General features: G+C 45.1%; 1 protein-coding gene across 1 annotated transcript; it reads right to left on the bottom strand.

Annotated features, from left to right (window-relative positions):
* Positions 1-1,516: 1,516 nt before the first annotated feature.
* LOC101173846 (putative all-trans-retinol 13,14-reductase) lies at positions 1,517-14,623 on the bottom strand. Its single transcript, XM_004086419.3, has 12 exons — positions 14,318-14,623; positions 12,612-12,794; positions 10,492-10,630; positions 10,272-10,374; positions 8,758-8,953; positions 8,477-8,674; positions 6,442-6,561; positions 6,220-6,358; positions 5,943-6,052; positions 4,651-4,817; positions 2,458-2,617; positions 1,517-2,227 (listed from the first exon to the last, which is right to left on the bottom strand). Exons 1-12 carry the CDS (start codon positions 14,481-14,483, stop codon positions 2,097-2,099), a joined length of 1,812 nt encoding a protein of 603 aa, XP_004086467.1. The 5' UTR covers positions 14,484-14,623; the 3' UTR covers positions 1,517-2,096.
* Positions 14,624-15,926: the final 1,303 nt, after the last annotated feature.

The raw sequence follows: 15,926 nt of genomic DNA, 5'->3' as shown, positions 1-15,926 counted from the left end.
TGACAGCAAAACAATAAAATGAAGAAATTAAATTAAAAATGTAATGAACCCTTTATATTTGTTGATTAATCTGAAACTTTCACATCTGATGCCATGATAACTGATGTTTTGACTATTTTCTGTTTGCTGTCTCAGCTGGGTTTTCCAGAGAGGAACATTTATTTCTGACCAATTAACCTTTGTGTCACAGAGAAGCGTTTGGGACAAACTGCAGCTTTGATGTGACTGTTCCATAAAGTGTCTGACTTATAATCACTCTTACGGGGGATTTAGTATTCTGTAAGACACCTGGATACAAAGATTTGCAGACACTCTTTCAGAATAAACTCAGCTCCAGCAAAATGTAAATGAAATTGCGTAACTGTTCCAATGTCGGTCACAAAGAGGAAGTGACATAATATTTGGGTAGTGACAAAGCCAATTTAGTCCCCTTTTTTCTCCGATACAGAATTCTCCATGTTGGAGCCAGACAACGTAAGTAAACAGCGATTGGTCCGAGTCAGTCAGACTCAATGTTTCTATGGCAACTACTGTTGCCAATCAGGAGTGAGCTTGTTTGAAGTCCACACCCCTAAAGTTTTCATATACAGCCAATAATTTTGACATACATGATGAGGATTCCAGTACGTCCAAGAAACAGGTCTGCAGCTGCAGGAGGCCAACCAGCAGCTCCTCCTATCAGCTGAACAGCAGTTTGAGAGGAAGAACCGCTGAGGTACCGCCAACGTCATTCCTGCACAGGAAGTCCTCACAGCTGCTGAGGGACACTGACCGGAGGGGGTGAGGAGCGTCAACACCGAAGAGTTTCACAATGAAAGAGTCCGACTCAGATGTGGGGGGTGCAACACTCATTAGCACCTACACAAAAACAGTATCTGCATGTCACAAACAGACTGAAACTGTGCACACTTTCTGCATTGACACTGAGTTTTGTGTTTGTAATGTGTTTTTTTAGCTCTTGTAGTGGTTTATTAGTTTTGTCAATCATTAGAGATGAAATACTGGAGATAACTGTTGCATAAATAAAGTCTTCATGCTGGAGATGAGAACAGGTGTGTCATTTCATCAGATGCCTGCTGTCGCAACTTTACATCAAACCTGAAATGATGTCAGTTGGATGTGCTACAGTCAGTGTAACTATCTCAGCATAAATAATAATCCACTCGAATACAAAAACATCACTGAAACATTTTTGATAATTGAAAATAAATTCAGGCTTTGCTGGGTTTTTGTTGGTTGACAAAAGTTCTTGAAAAGTTGATTGTGACTTTGTGTATCCGAATGTTCCAAAAGGTTTTGTAACTTTTCTTACTTTTAATTTTATAAAACAATTCAAGCTCCATCTGGTTGTTTGTGGCAAAAAATCCCACACTTTAGACGAATCGCTGTAAAACACTATTTACAAAGAGAATTAATATTCGTTCATCACTTCTGAGCATTTTATGAATGAGCTTTGTGAAAATGAAGACAGGTGACACTTTAGCTGCTGCAAAACACTCACACTTTTAACAAAGACAGTTGTTATTTTTATTTATTAATGCTATTGCTATTATCAATGCTAACAAACAACTCATAAACACATTAGTAATGCTTGTTAATGTTTCTAAATAGTCTGTTAAGGAATCTCTACCAACAGACATCCGTTTGTTCCTTCGGTGATCAGGACTTCAAAAATCAAATCAGTGATTCTCAGAACGAAATACACGACATGATCAACAGATGATTTATACTTTATTCATCAGAGAAAGGGAAGTTGTTCTAAGGCAGCTAACGTCGCCAGCACCAGTTGTTTCTCGTGGGGGGTGGGGGGTGTAATGAGGAAGGAAAGAGATGATGGTGGGAAAAAAACATACACCTGCCCTTGGTTCACCTGGGGGCAGAGTGTAGGTGAAGAAAAGACAGCCCCCACTGCCAGAAAGAAGCACAATGATGAACAGGTTTATGTGATGTGGGGGGGGGGGGCAGGGACCAGCGTATGAGGCTGCAGGTGAACTGGAGACGAGCTGGCCGAACAGGGGCTAAGAGCTTTGTTGAAGTGTGACGTCAGGCGTCTGAGGAGCGGCGGCGACTGTGGTCCGTTAACAGCCCCGCCCCTCCTACTGCCGGTGTTTCAGCCGCATTTTCAGACGCAGAAGATCAATGTAGAGGATCTGATTGAGAACGGCCGAGGCACACAGCAGCCCACCGTGCACGGCTCCTGCCATGCCATTACAGAACACGTCCTGACCTGCACAGACACACGCACGCACACACACACACGTGCACACACACCACCACAAACAATCCTTAAAATAGAAAAATACCATGAAGAGACAATCTGCAGCCGTAGATTCTTGACTACAAATTTAGTTTGACATCTTTTATGAGATGTCCCTGCTCTCCTGTCAGAGTCTGAATCCTGTCATCTGAACCGACAAACCTGTTTGACATTGTATTGGTATAGTGTTAAATTGTAACCTGTTAAGTAGAGGCCATGGATGGGCGTCTGTGCTCGAGTTGCAGCGATGGCTTCCGGGTTGAAGCGCTCCACGTTGTGCTCAGCGGCATACATCTCCCCTCTTGGAGCTCCCAAATAATGAACATTGGTCAGTGGGGTGGCAGCCTCCACCATCACCACCTAAACAACAAAGTTAGTTGCAGTTTAAATTGAAGTGAAGCCAAGGGCGGCAGTGGCTCAGGTGGTTGAGCGGGTCGTCCAATGATCGATGGTCAGCGGTTCAATCCCCACTCCCACCAGCCAAAATGTTGTTGTGTCCTTGGGCAAGACACTCCACCCTCCTTGCCTCCAGTGTGGCTCCACTGGTGTGTGAATGTGCATGAATGTCCTGGTGATGGTCAGAGGGGCCGTAGGCGCCAACTGGCAGCCACGCCTCTGTCAGTCTGCCCCAGGGCAGCTGTGGCTACAACAGTAGCTACCATCACCAAGTATGAATGAGGAGTGAATGAATAATGGACACAATGTAAGAACTTTGAGCGTCTGGAAAAGCGCAGATAAATCTAATCCATTATTATTATTAAGTTCGGATTCTCTGTCATGGTTTGGCAGAAACACCTGGAACCCGTCTCTCTTCACCCTGGCCATGCTGAAGAGCGTTTCTGACAACCCTTACCAGCCAGTCTGTCAGCTGTTTTTTAGTATTGAACCCACATTTGTTCAGACTTTGATCTGGCCTTTTTCTGATTCTAGTCATCATCATCGTCTTCTTCCACTTCCAGCCGGATCAACCACTTGGAAACCTTTCACCTTCTGGACACCCATACCAGTTTCTGGATTTCACCACCTCTTAAATCAATAACTGTTTTTTCTTTATCAGGCAGCTTCCTCCCTTTTTAAAGAAGACATTTTCATTTTTTTGTTTATGAAAAAAAATCATACAATTCTTTCTCTTACAACAAAAGCCATAAGAAATATAACATTTTGGCACAGAAGACAAAAAAGTAACACATTTACACTCATTGGCCACTTCATTAGGTTTTACTAGTACCGGGTTGGACCCCCTTTTCCCTTCAGAACCGCCTTAATCCTTGGTGTCATCGGTTCAACACGGTTCTGGAAACCTTCCTCAGAGACTTTGGTCCACGCTGACATGACAGCATCACCCAGTTGCAGCAGATTTATCTGCTGAACATCCATGATGCTGGTCTCCCGTTCCACCACATCCCAAAGGTTCTCTATTGGGTTCTGGTGACTGTGGAGTCCGTTTGAGTCCAGAGAACTCATTGTCATGTTCTAGGAATCAGCCTGAGATGATTCCAGCTTGATGACATGGAGCCTTATCCTGTTGGAAGTAGCATCAGAAGATGGTCCACTGTGGTCAGAAAGGGATGGACATGGTCAGCAGCAATACTCAGGTAGGCTGTGGGGTTGGAACCATGCTCAACTGGTACTGAGAAAACATCCCCCACACCATGACACCACCACCACCAGCCTGAACCACTGATACAAGGCAGGATGGATCCATGCTTTCATGTTGTTGAGGCCAAATTCTGACCCTACCATCTGAATGTGGCAGCAGAAATGGACACTCATCAGACCAGACAATGTTTTTCCATCTTCTATGGTCCAGTTTTGGTGAGTCTGTGTGAATTGTAGCCTCAGTTTCCTGTTCTTGGCTCACAGCAGTGGGACCCAGTGTGGTCTTCTGCTGCTGTAGTCCATCTGCCTCCAGGTTGGACGTGTTGTTCTTTCAGAGATGCTCTTCTGCAGACCTTTGTTGGAACCAGTGGTTCTTTGAGTTCCTGTTGTCTTTCTATCAGCTGGAACCAGTCTGACCTCTGGCATCAACAAGAGATTTCTGACCACAGACCTGCTGCTCTCTGGATATTTTCTCTTTTAGGACCATTCTCTGTAAACACTAGAGATGGTTGTGGGTGAAAATCCCAGTAGATCAGCAGTTTCTGAAATCCTCAGACCAGGCTGTTTGGCACCAACAACCACATTCAAAGTCACTTCAATCACCTTTCTTCTTCATTCTGCTGCTTGGTTTGAACTGCAGCAGATGGTCTGGACTATGTCTACATGCCTTGAGCTGCTGTTGTGTGATTGGCGGATTAGAAATTTGCATTAACGAGCAGATGGACAGGTGTGCCTAAGGAAGTGGTCAGTGAGTGTGTGCAACAGTATATTCATGCACAAATACAAAAACGTACCTTGTTCCGCAGTTGAGGGAAAATGCTGAGCGCCCACTCCAGCAGCTCCTCAGCCATACCACTTTTGAGGTTCAAATAGTCCTGGCCCCTCCTCCCAAGCTTCGTCCCCTCCCATTCCTCAAACCACTCATATCGAGCCATGGTTAGCAGGGTCATGCAGGACTTACCTGTACAGGGAGAAGAAGCTCTTCAGTTACTGTGGATGTGAGGAGGAAATCTCTAAGGAACCAGATGCAGGATGAAGAGACGGAAAAACGGTTTAATCAGAAATGAAAAAAAGACAGAATAAACACTTAAAATGGTAAATGGCACGTCTATACTGCACTTTATTACAGACCCATTCACCCATGAACACATGCTGCCGAACACTGGAGCCAACCGATAACCACCACACTTTGACACACGGGTGGGCAGAACAGGAACTGAACCTGCCATCTTCCAATCAGAGGTCAACGGCTCTACCTCTGCACCACAGCTGCCCGGCCAGCTACAAACCAAAACACTCCAACGCAAAAAACACAGAAGGTCAGGACCTGTTCTATCTCTGGACTTTGCTTTGGGAAAGAGAAATGCAATGTGGAAATAAATTAGCATAAACTCAATAGACCTGTAATAGTGTCTAAAATAAAGGAAAACATTAAGGAATTTTTAAAAATAAATGACACTGGGGAGGTGTCCCCCATCATTGTATGGGGTTCACTTAACCCTTTAAAGCTGTAAGAAGAGGGACACTGAACTCTACCGCTTCACATTTAAGGAAAATAGAGAGCACGAGCTGATGGATCTTTAGGCAATAGTCACTTTGAAACAACAGGAGGATATAAATAACCCAAACTCAGGAAAAGTCCATGAGAAATAATTGCAAAAAAAAATTAGAAGAACCCTTGGGCACTGCATTCTGTGTTTTCCCACCAGAAAAGCACTAAACACTTCTAATCCAGGGTTACTAGCAGTGTAAAGACGCTATGACAAAAAGGTTTAGTTTACCAGACTAATCTACAAAATACCAATGTCCACACAGGAGAGGTCAAATGGTTTAGTATAGATTATATTAAAGACATACTATTTATGCTAAAGTAATTATATCAGAAGTTTAGACAACAAGAATCTGGATCTGAAAAAATGGTGTCACCTGTTAAAGAGCCATTTTTCTGCATCTAAGTATTTTCAGTGGTGAGGTGTCAAAATGGTGGAGAAAGACTGCATGCACTTCCTGTTGTTCAGCCGTCTGCTGCTGTAAAGTTGCTGTGCATGAACACTACTCTTGCAGTAGTTTATTACGGACAAGTTACCTGGCTGTTTGATGATGGACATTGGGTCTTTGGCAGATGGGAAGGTAATGAACATCATCGGGATGTTTCCCAAGACCTCTTCTTTGCTCAGCGAAAAGTATTGTTCCATTCTTCCCACAAAGTCAGAAGAACAGATACACAAAAGACAAACATGAGCTACATTTGGAAAAACAACAACTTTTCAAGGGACTCTTCTGTTCATGAAGACAGTTATGTATAGATTGTCAGAAGCAGCACATGCCAAACCAAAAAGTCTGAAACAACAGATCAAGCTCACAGCGAGTCCAGGTCATTGTCTTTGTACATCCAGAAGTTAGTAGATACAATGTTCAGCTCTTCTTTGGTTCCCTCCAGACCTACAAAGACCAAGAAGGAGCCCATGCCGTGGTGCAACATCCCCAAAAGTGAGCGGATCTCTACACACAAACACACACATTGAAGAAAATGAGGAACGTTTTAACCAAGAAAATCAATGCGGTGGGTTACTTTGAAGCATCACCTGGTTTGTCTTGTATTTGCTGAGGTAGAAATTTCTGGAAGGTGTTGAAAATTCCAGCATCAGAAATGACAACAGGGGCACGGATCTCTGTCTCTTCTTGGCCTCTCAGAACTGTTACACCTGGCACACAAACACATATTGGTAAATGGCGTATAATTATATAGCGCTCTTCCACCTACAAGGCCCAAAGCGCTTTACAGTCACATTCACACACTGATGGCGGCTCCGCCGCCGAACACTGGCGCCAACCTCCCACCAGAGGCAGGGTGGGGTTCAGTGTCTTGCCCAAGGACACTTCCACACCTGGGTGTGCAAGGCGGGAATCAAACCTGCAATCTTACCATCATGGGTCGACCGCCCTACCGCTGCACCACGGCTGCCCATATTGATAAAAACTGAAGGGTGCACATTTAATTAGTTAAGATAAATCTTGATGTAGATGGGCTAATGGTTGGACTTCTTCCTCCTGAAGTCAATAATAAATTATTTGGTCTTGGAGACGTTGAGGACCAGGTTGTTGTCTGCACCCCCCCCCCCCCCCCCCCCCCCCCCCCCCCCCCCCCCACACACACACACACACCAGCATGTGGACCTCATCCCTGTGTGCTATCTCACTTCTGGGAACTGCTGTCTCGTTTGTACCACCGAACAGGAGACACTAGAACTGGTAAATACGTGTTTTGAAAAGATCTCAAACATTTAGTTTGACTTTTAATGTATCACTGAAACAACTAGCCCAGTAAATGTCTTGTTTGTCACATGCTGTAAAGTCAGATGAACTCCTCTGTTCCAGGCTACCAACATTTTGTAAGAAGAAACTTATTAAAGGTGGTCCAATGCTGCTCTATATGTTCAGTGATTGTTACTCTTTTGTTGAAAAGTAAATCTGGATTTTGTTTTTGATCTGTGGTGTCACAAAGTCTTATCTGAAGTGGGGGCTTCAGTTGTGTCACTTTGCATTCCAGAATGGCAAACTTGCACCATTCTGTGAACATGTTGACCATAAAAGTGGAAATCTATGAGGTGTTTTATGACTGCACCTAGAATACCTCCACACCGTGAAACCATGTTTGGTCACATGATGCTTCTGCGGGCTTCTCTGTCTGTCGTTAGGGTTTGGTGAACAAAAATGCAACGAATGAGGTCAATGTTTGCATCTCAAATCTGTTATTCATTTTGCTTTCCTTCATCCTTTCATCTCAAAGATCAGCGCCTTTGCTATATATTACTGGATTGGCGTCACAGGACAGGATGTGACACACATGTGCCATTACTATGCATCCAGTATTGCTCGTCATGCTGAGTGAAGTAATGACGAAACCCAAACAAGTCTGCAAAGAATCACAAAAGTGGACGCAACGTTTGGCCAGCAACTGCAAAAATGATGGGAAGAAAATAATCCAATCGAGAGGGAGCTAGCCCGAATTTTGTGGTTGAAGCCTGCCTGTCATAAAATGGAACAGCAGAGTTCTGTTGACGTGACTCAATCGTAGCAACAGCGCCTGCGCGCCCAGGTCGCTGTGTCGAGCAGCAAATAGGCAAAGGCTAATCCAGTAATATCCAGGATCATGACTCGTGATCAAAACTCCCATCACTTCTTGGTGCAAGGCTGCAAGCACCGTTAACACGGTAAATGTTTACGTTTTTTCCATTCACTGCAGTACTTTAGCATTTACTGTTAGTTGCAAATGAATATTCAGTGAATTTAGTGTTGAATCTTATGCTACACAAAACATGCAATACATTGTTTTTCTACCTAAAAAGGGATGATGACTACTTTATCTTCAAAAGATGAATAACATGTCTATAAAACATCAATACCGTCAAAAAAAAGAATATTGTTAAAAGATGAATTCCATGTTTTCAACATAAACAACATCTGCAAAACAGATACCCAACATTTCTACATGTTAATGTCTTTCCACAACACTGTGTTTCTAACTGCTTTCATTATTTTGTTGAGGAGATTTTGACTTCCTTTTTCATAATGAATTTCCATCTTGTGGACAAATGTGTTTGACAGAGAAATACTCACCACAGGCTTCCCCTTGACTGTTGATGAGGATGCTCTGCACCTTTGCTCTGACCAGAACTTCTCCACCTGCTTGCTGAATCACAGGAATGATGTGGAAAGCAAATTCACTGGCCCCTCCCACTGGATAGAAGGCGCCGCGTTTGTAGTGATGAAGAAGAAGTGCATTGATGAGGAAGCTGGACTCTTTGGGAGGGACTCCTACAAGGGAGAGAGGTGACACGGGACGGTGAGGAGCATGCTCAGTACGCACCTCATCCGTCTGTGTATGAGATGTTCAGGACCATAAAACAGGTAGGCAGACAAAGCCTGCAAGTCCTTGTTCTGTGTGAGGCGCGACATCATGGCTGCATGGTTGGTTGTTGCAAGGCAGAACACTGAAGATATTCGGTTCAAAAGACCAGTCCAGATCAGAAGCTTTACCAGCCAGGAGGGTATCATCTTCAAGACAGCAATGAGAGGAGTTCTCCGGGAGGCCAGCTGCAGCAAGAACAAAGCTTCAGTCCACTTTTCTCAACTCTTTACATGCTTGTCTCTTGCTGGTGCGTTCCTTCCCTTCCCCTCTCTGTCCCACTGTTCACCTGGCAGGTGTAGACCTATTGTTAGGTGCTTTGGTTCATGCCTTCTCTGGCATTGGGGTTTCTCACTTCCTTTGTCCTCTGCTGGGTTTTTGTTGTTCTAGTCTGGGCCTTGGCCTTGGTTAGCTGAACTTTGAGGCTTTCTTCCGTCTTTTGTGTGAGTTACATTTGGGTTAGCTGCCATGGCAGGGAGCTGACAGCATGGCTGGGTCAGCGGTCTTATTTTATGTCGGGCCTGTCTATTGTTGGACATTCGAGTTTCTTTTGGAGGACACACTTTCCTTTCATAGGTTAACTGTGTTTCTCAAAACTTTCTGGTGTCTGCCCTCATGCATTATGGCTGTTTTGGCTTCTCCTCAAACAACATGGTGTAAATAAACGCAGTTTAGCTTCTTGCTTCATAAATCCTGGAGGTTTTTGGAATCAAACTTCAGCTCAGTACAGCACTGGTTGGTGAAAAGGGTTTGGCTTCCTCTGTCAGGTGTGTTGATGGGCCTGAAGCAGCAACACAGCAGCTGCTGCATGGAGAAGGGTCTGATCAACACTGTAGAAGCAGCTCTGTTTGGATGGAAGCCGTGGTTTTTTCAGGTTACGGCCAATGTTCTAAGCTCCACCTTCAACAAGAGTAAAGGAGCCTTATTTATTTATTTATTTGTTTGTTTGTTTGTGTGTTTGTGTGTTTAATTTGCACTTGGGTTATTTATTCATTGGGTATTTATTTGGTAAATGGGAGTTTTTCCCTGTCTTGGAAACAGCTAGGATAATTGCTGATGCTCTAAATGTTATTTGGTTGCTCATTAATGACAATAATAAATAAATAATTCATGATTATGGATTCATTTTAAATAATTCAAAAAGGGTCTCTGCCCCATTAGGACCACCCTAAAACGTTTCAGTTCCTCTTCTGAGTTCTCCAGCTTTAGTTTAGGAAAAGTTTTGGTCTTTCATTTGAACCGCACAGGTACGGTCGGCTGAAGATGCAGCTGCTTCTGTTTTATCTTGTTTACTTTCATCAGAAATCAAACACTTTGTTTTAGCTTTTAAGTTATTATTCTCTTTATCATCCTCATTTATCCATTTCACTTTTAAATGATTGTTTGAATAATTGTACATAATCTTTGAAATAAAACCTTTTTTTCTTTTCTTTTTAGTTCATTTCAGGTTTCTCCAGCTCTTTTTCAGCCCTGGATTATTGTGAACCATCAGTGCAGCTTTTCTACCTTCATCAGCCTCATGAACTCATCAATGGCCTCCTCTTCTTCTGGGAACTGCTTCTTGAGGCACGCTGCCATCTCTGTTTTCCCTGAGTGGATGTGGTATTCCCTGAGAAAGAGAAGACAGTAGAAAACAGGTCTGTCAGGACTTTACTGGGATTGGACAAAATGACCATGGCACAGGATAAAATGACAGAGGGGGGTCAAAGTCTGCAAACACAGAGACCTGCGTCGGTCCTGCTGACCCAGGAGGACCGTGTCGTAGTGCTGTTCCAGCTTTGCAAAGCGTAGCTGTCCCTCTGTGATCTGGTCCAAAGCAACCTTCAGCAGACTGTTCTCATGGAGCTGGCCCAGGTAATGGATACCTGAAGATCCAAAAAAACAGAGTGTTCATGGTTTTGATCAAGCTTTTAGCTGGAAAATAATTGTTCTGAAACCATCTAATGATGGTTTCCCCCCTCTGACCTGAGGAATAGTCCGATCGCTGGCTGAATTTATTTTTTACCCACAGAAAATGAACGCCTTTTCCTCAATCACTACTAAAACCAGTGTTTGGTGAACAGTCACTTCAAAATGTTCTATGCAAGTAATAAAGTTGGCTTAGAAGAGCGTCCATGTGGTCTTTTGAGCTTAAACCCTTCATACTGTAAACTGTAAGTCATTTTCCCCTCTGCTTCTTTAGAAATGATAAACATGTGAATGTGCACCAATGACAACTGACTCACTTCTAGTGATGCTCATCATCACTGAATCAAGGTCCAACCAGAGTTTTTCCTTCTTAGAACAACTTAAGCCCAGCTCCTGAGCTTCTAGCCTTGCTACCGTTCCACCGGGTCTCCTGGACACAGTAGGTCCACCTTCCTCCTCTGCATCATGTCAACCAACTCTACCTTTTCCTGTCATAGTTCCAACATTCAAAGTCTCTAACCTCCATAGCTAAGCCAACTCTCACAACCTTCCTCCTCTCTCTTACACACGCGTCTTCCTCCTCTCCGTCTTCGACCAACAGCAGGCAAATTTCCACCGGCACCGGCGGTGAACCCCACAGATGGTGGTCGTTTTTAACCCGGGCCTCGACCAACCCGCTATGGATTTCATTGGTCTGGTTTGCATATTTGGTGTCAGATGTCCTTCCTGACACATTTGTTATTTAAAACAAAAACTTTATAATCTAACACCATTCCCTCCAAACTGCAAAAACAATGAAATGGCCCCCCCAATCATGGCATATTGCACCAGAGCCTTGGGCTGTCAATCATCTTATATATTGATCAGCATCTTGGTGAAGTTCTCTTTTTCCAAGACTAAGCAGGAGAAAAAGACAACATCACTGGCGGTAATGCATTTGCAAAAAGAAAGAAAAAAGAGCAGCAAAGACCAAAGAAAAGAGTGAATACAGCATTACCGGGGGGGGGGGGTCAAACCCCCCCGGCAACAGACGGATACCTAGGACCAACCGCCCACAATCGTACTAGACCCCCACCACTGGAACAGAGGGGGAGGTCACGCCCCCACAGACCCCCAGCTGAGGGCCAAAGGGAACAGAGAGGTTAAAAAATGGGTCTTGAGCCTTTTCCTGTTCCATAAACGGGGGCCATTATGGACTCCCCCACCACACAGAAAGTGAGCTGCCAGATATGGAGTACAGGACCCCCCCCGAACATCCAGTCGCCGGCCCATCCAACCCTGGTCGTGGCGGGAGACAGGGTCCAACATGACCCCCATCCTCCTGGTGTGTGTTCATATGCTAAGGGGGGGAAGTTAAAATCGGTGGAGTGGGGGCAAAACGGAGGTCTCTGTCCTCCAACAGCGACACCCGATCCCCTAAACGCCCCCTCCAAAGGGCTCTGCGTGTGTGGAAGCGTGCATCACTGTGATGGATGTGTGGCGTTTGTGCTAAAAAGAGCTTTAAAGAGGTTCTTGGCACTTGTTCCGTATTTTTTCTTCACATTTTCAAAAGAGAGAATGAATCACGGTACATGTTTAGTATGTGCAGCACAATCAGCCTGCCAGCTGGAGAACTTCACCATCTTTCCTCTATCAGGATGTCAGGATTGTTCTTAATGGGAGTCAGAATTAGTCGTTTAAAGGAGTGCCACCATGCTGTGATATGAAAACATTTAGAGCAAACATAACGCTTAACGGAACTGCTAATAAATGGAAAATCTGAGTTTAATCTCTTCACATAATGACTGTTCTACATCCATCCACGAGTGGGCTGTTGGGCTGGTATTCTACCACTTTGAGATATAGTGTAGTCTATGAGTAACGCAGTAGTTTGGAAACTCTGAGCCACCCAGAGATTCCTGCTGGATGGTTGATGGTTTTCCTCTGAGCCACACTTACCCACATCAAACTCAAAGCCTTTCTTCTGGAAAGTGTGTGTGCAGCCTCCTGCTGTGTCATGCTGCTCCAGAACCAGAACCCTTTTCCCAGCTTTAGACAGAAGCGCCGCTGTGGTCAAACCTCCAATGCCACTGCCAATGACCACCGCATCCAGCGCCACGGGAACCCTGTCCAAGCGAAAGCCTGCAGACAAACAGGCGAGTGCTGAGCTTTGGTCAGGGAGAAGACGCTTGGACGTCTTTGGAGGGTTAGGGGTGGACGTTTGCTCCATGATCCGGTCTCCACAGAACCTTTGATTTTCATCTCTTCATAAATGCATTTTCTGTTGAAAGCACCAGCTGAATGTGAGCAGTTGAATGCCCAGAAACTTCTGGGCATTCCTTGTCTGTTCCAATCACAGAGTTACATTTGTCCAAACCCGTGTGTGGAAGAGGGCATCAGGACATACGTGTCAAAAGCATCACTCCAGCCTGTCCCATTATTTCAAGTCCCACTCTAATGAAAATGGTGTTTTTAACGTCTTCCTGTAGCATTTTTCTCACAATGGAGGACATACTTATAAAGAAAATTAGGAATAAAACGGCATTTCTGAGGGTTTCTGTACTCAAATCACTGTGAATCAGCAGAAGAAAAAAAAGATCTCAGATGTGACGTAAAAACTGAAGTGGGCGGGGCTGAGTCTCAGTGCTCCACTCCAGGTTTTTTCCACGCCAACAGCCCCGCCCACGTCTCCTCCGCCACTCTACTCCTGCCGCTCTGCAGAAACTATGTTCCAGAAAACCACACCGGATTTTACATTTGGGCTAAAACGACATCATCATGTCTGAAAACGACTGGGAAGGCTTTGAAAACAGATCAGAAGATGAAGGGAGGGGCCGTTGGGTCAACGCCGTAGGACACAAAGTCATCGATGACTGTTACTGTAAAGCCTCCGGAAAACTGTGAAATCTCTTTCAACACTCAACGTTGTCTGGTTTCTACGACAACATATTTTTAAGTATAAAAGCTACGCATTATGTCGGATGAAAGTCTAAAAATAAAGAGCTCCTCATTTGCGACGCTGTCTTAGAGCCTCGTGATCCGTCTCCAAAGTGTTCCCGGCGCTCTTCATGATGGTGACAAAATCTAAAACCTGTGTTTTTTCTAGTTTCTGCAGAGCAGCAGGAGGTCATTCACCTCTGAGTTGTGGGGGGAGTAAGCCTGACCCCATTTCCCATCATCCCTTTGATTACACTGTCTCCCACTAGCTTACAGTTTACAGAAACATGGAAGGATTTCCAGAACAGAAATGTATATTTAGGGAAATGAGTTGTGTTTGTCGCTGAGCTCTGCAACAACAAAGAGTGAGATGATTCTCACAACATCTGGCTGTGCTTTGGTGCAGAACTGCTGAAAGAGGCCTGGAGGGGGTGGAGCTCAAAGTAAAACTCTCAACTAAATAATTAACTAAAAACATTTTTGGCAGCTTTTAAAATGGATTCCAGTTTTGCCAAAAAATATAAAATATTTGACAGAATCCATTTTTCCTGCAGCGTCTCATTTTTATCCTGGAGCTGTGACTGCTGGAAGAAACACTCCACCTCCTCCTCCTCCTCACCCACAGACGTGTCCGTGCAACAGCTTATTCCGTAACACGGATGGTGTGATCACGTATGATGCCCATCCCTGACACACACTGAACATCAAAACACTTTGCCTTTCTTTACCCTTCTTCAGCCGGGCGTCCCTCTCTCTGATGTCGAGGACCAGGGGTTCGGGGGGCCTCAGACACTTCTCACTGAAGACTTTGTGGCGCTTTCCAGTGGTCAGGAGGAAGATGAAGAGCAGGAAGAGCAGAACACAGCTGCACACAGCAAACAGCAGGAACCACATGGCAGAGAAGTACGGAGCAGCGAGGAAGATGATGAAGAGGAGCTCAGCAGATGCAGAGGACAAAGATACTGAGAAGACTGATGGGGCAGGACAGGAAGTCGCTCAGTAAAGACAGAAAAGCTCCACGGACTAAACTGAGGGGGGGAGGAGAAAAAAAGATCATTCCAAAATAATTCAACATGACATCTCACACAGAGGCGTCTTACAGCACATTTATCAGGGTGGGTTGGCAGATTCTCCACAGCAAGAACATGAGACCATGAAGAAAAAAGCTGTCTGTTGATCATCTGACCACTGATTTAGAGGAGGGGGGGGGTTGTAAATTCTAGCCGCCCCTCGCTCCCTGAGGGTCATCATTTGACTGTCCTGCTGCTGACGTCCTGACAGACATCTGAGAACAAACATCATGGAGAACACACAGAACATGTCAAGAACATGAAGGCCTATCCAAAACTCAACACGGACTGACTCGCGTTTCTGCTTCATGGAGCATGAGGCTGTCCCACCATGGGACTGTCCGCCATGGGACTGTCCGCCATGGGACTGTCCCGCCATGGGACTGTCCCGCCATGGGACTGTCCCCACCTCACTGAATTAGTAATTAAATGAATATTCTAGTCTGAGAGCCACAAAGCAAAAGTCAAGATTCACATTTAGTATCAACTTGTCCAAAAGCGGTGCTGCTCGTCTTGACATTTCTATGATAAACTTTCATTACACTCACTGGGTTCACTGTTGCACACTCTTACATTGTTGTCTTGCTCCCTCATGTTCAATATCAAACACCAGACTACAACTGCCTGGGTACTGGGGATGTCCTGATCCGATCACATGATCAGAACTTGGGTCCAATCACGTAGTTGCAGAATCAGTTGGAATTGGATGTTATGTCCTGATCAGGATCAGATATTTAATTTATTCTTATTATGACCAGTGCTTTATACTAAAGGTCCCCCCAAACCCCAAACATGGACCGTGTCAGCAGTTTGTCCTCCATTGGCTGCAGTGACAGCTGGACCTCGGCGTCTCCTGCTCCTCACTAACCTCATGATGTTCTGAGGCGGTCCACTCTTCCACAAGTTCTACATGCGGTTCCGTGAAATGATGGTCTACGCCGACCATCATGTGTGTGAGGTGACCCTCATCATCCGTGAACAGGACGGTAGACCGTTGCTGCATGGTCCAGGTCACATGGTCTGTACTGCAGACGGCGGTGTCTTGGTGTGGGTGGAGTCACCTGCAGCGGTCGTCTGTCAGTCCAGTCAAAGCGGTGGAGTCGGTTCTGAATGGTTCCTCTGGAGCCCCCAGTACCCCTCCCATCTGGTAAACGGGCCTGCAGCTGTGTGGCGTTTGCTGAACCAGGTCAGAGGTCAGAGGTTCTGGTCATGGTGGTGGTCTGTCATGGGGGGGGGGGGGGGGGTTCTCTCCTGGGTCTGTCCTTAC

The sequence above is a fragment of the Oryzias latipes genome, chromosome 8 (genome assembly GCF_002234675.1).
Source record: "Oryzias latipes chromosome 8, ASM223467v1".
NCBI lineage: Eukaryota > Metazoa > Chordata > Actinopteri > Beloniformes > Adrianichthyidae > Oryzias > Oryzias latipes.
This window is presented reverse-complemented; position numbering and strand designations above follow the sequence as displayed.

What these genes read in the sequence shown, in the direction of transcription:
- LOC101173846 (XM_004086419.3), bottom strand. Translation starts at nt 14,483, where the DNA reads ATGTGGTTCCTGCTGTTTGCTGTGTGCAGCTGTGTTCTGCTCTTCCTG. An exon ending in GGACGCCCGGCTGAAGAAGG is followed by an intron (nt 12,795 to 14,317) that starts GTAAAGAAAGGC and finishes GTTTGTCTGCAG; the next exon opens with GCTTTCGCTTGGACAGGGTT. An exon ending in GTCTGCCTACCTGTTTTATG is followed by an intron (nt 8,675 to 8,757) that starts GTCCTGAACATC and finishes TCTCCCTTGTAG; the next exon opens with GAGTCCCTCCCAAAGAGTCC.